This window comes from Sinocyclocheilus anshuiensis, unplaced genomic scaffold (assembly GCF_001515605.1).
Source record: "Sinocyclocheilus anshuiensis isolate Anshui unplaced genomic scaffold, SAMN03320099.WGS_v1.1 scaffold3933, whole genome shotgun sequence".
NCBI lineage: Eukaryota > Metazoa > Chordata > Actinopteri > Cypriniformes > Cyprinidae > Sinocyclocheilus > Sinocyclocheilus anshuiensis.
In genome coordinates this window covers 24,830-26,863 of record NW_015547857.1, presented here as the reverse complement: position 1 = coordinate 26,863, position 2,034 = coordinate 24,830, and the positions used below count along the sequence as shown (strand labels likewise).

Sequence of the window (2,034 nt, the reverse complement as noted above, 5' to 3'; positions counted from 1 at the left end):
CCCGCATTCCTTTGGGCAATAAAACCAGTGATATCAGCATTGGTTGCCATGGAACCAGAGGCCTGTTCTGCCTTTCGGAGGTGTTAGATGCATTTCGGGGGAAGGGTCCATAGACCCTCGTAATTGGCCCTTTGTTTAGGTGAGGGGGCATTAGATATTTTTGTTAAATATAACAAAAAGTTGTGCGTCTGATTGGTCCAAATGCTACACTAGATATCGCCAAGAAAAATATCCTCATGAACTGGAAATCAACAAATTCCATACATATTGCATCCTGGAAAAATCTACTAATTGACTATATCTCGATGGGAAGTCTATCCAGTTCATCTCATAGTAATTCAGTAGAATTACACCCCTTCTGGTCATCTCTCATTACCTTCCAGCAGTCATAAAGGTGTTTCGCTGTTGTGTGTTTGAGTGTGGAGAGGAAGCTGGTAATTGGCTGTGTGGTTTTGGTAGCAGCTTCTGGTGGACGTCTCCAGTCTTGTTTAGTCCTTTGACGATCATAATATGATGCACATTGCCATTGCAGCTTGTTCTGGCAAAGAATAACCCACTGAATATGTAAACTGACACTTTATTTACATGATGTTTACATAAGTATCAAGCTTTGAGTATGGGAGATGATGATACACGTCCCTTATATTCTTAATTGGAGCTGTTGCCCTTTGTCTTCCTCTTTATGATTTTTTTTAGTTTTTTTATTAAGGTTTTTTTTCCTGTTTGCTTCGTTTTTTTTGTTTTCTCTGTAGCTTTTGTTTTGTTATTTATTTATTTAATGTCAATTTATTGTTTATATTATTTTACTTTGTGTAGAAACACCTTTATAATCCTACTTGTCATTTCCCTCTGGGGATTAAAAAATTGTAAATGGAATTTAAAATTAAATTAAATGTATTTATTTTTTATTTTATTTTATTTATTTGTTATTTATTTTGTGTAGAAGCACTATTATAGTCCTACTTGTAATTGTTGTTTAATACGTAGTCAGAGGCAACATCAGAGTCAACCCCGATAATTATTAAATATTTATTAGTTTATAATTTAATACTATCATTATTATTACTTGCCCTCTTCATTGTCCTCCACCCTTTCCCAGTTTTAATGAAATTATTATTATTATTATTATGGTTATTATTACTATTGTTGCTAACAACATTTGTTGTCTTTTTTTCTTCATTTTTAAAGTTATACTACTTGTATCTGTTAGGCCTATTAATCTGTTAAGATACTATTTCATTTGTATGCTTCCTCCCCCACCTCTAGACACAATGTCACATGCACGCACACGCGCACACACACATGCATGCTCACAGACACATGAATGCAAATACAGGAGCTAATCAGAATGGACTTGTAATGTTGGCTATCAGTATATATGTTTGTTTGTCCAAGTGAGTCTATATTTGGCACATGTAAATATTGCCACTTTCTTTACTTAGCCTATGTTTCTTACTTTTATGTTATATGTTTGGTCCATGTGATTCTGTATTTGGCACATGTAAACATTGTCACATTCTTTAATTGCATAATAAAAAAAATAATAATAAAAAAAAGGATGACTACACTGAAGCAGATCCTCTCGCAAATCCGCCCAGAAGACTGGTTCTTTTCTCCGAACTTGAAAGACGCCGACTTTCACATCCAGATAACCCCCCACCACAGGCGATTCTTGAGATTCGCCTTCGAGGGAGTGGCTTATCAATACACGGTCCTTCCCTTTGGACTTTCCCTGGCTCCACGCACTTTCATGAAGTGCATGGATGTGGCAATTTCCCCTCTGAGGCAGAAGGGAATCCGCATTCTCAATTACCTTGACGACTGACTCGTTCTGGCCCAGTCTGAGGCGGAGTCACTATCTCACAGAGCCCTCCTCCTCAGCCACTTAGAATGCCTGGGGCTCAGGGTCAATTTTGCCAAGAGTGCACTGTCCCCCAGCGAACGAGTATCGTTCCTGGGAACAGTGTTCGACTCAACTCAAATGAGAGTGGTGGTCGCGACAGAGCGTGCTCTGGGTATATCGGGCCTGTCAAA

The 2,034-nt window shown here is 38.1% G+C and overlaps 1 protein-coding gene across 1 annotated transcript in view; it reads right to left on the bottom strand.

Moving 5' to 3' along the window:
• Positions 1–1,803, bottom strand: part of LOC107704668 (potassium channel subfamily K member 5-like) — an 11,511-nt gene extending 9,708 nt beyond the window's left edge. The window contains exon 1 of the mRNA XM_016507655.1: positions 1,747–1,803. Coding sequence (XP_016363141.1) covers positions 1,747–1,803 — 57 coding nt within the window. The remainder of the gene's footprint in view (positions 1–1,746) is intronic.
• Between the last annotated feature and the right edge of the window lie 231 nt (positions 1,804–2,034).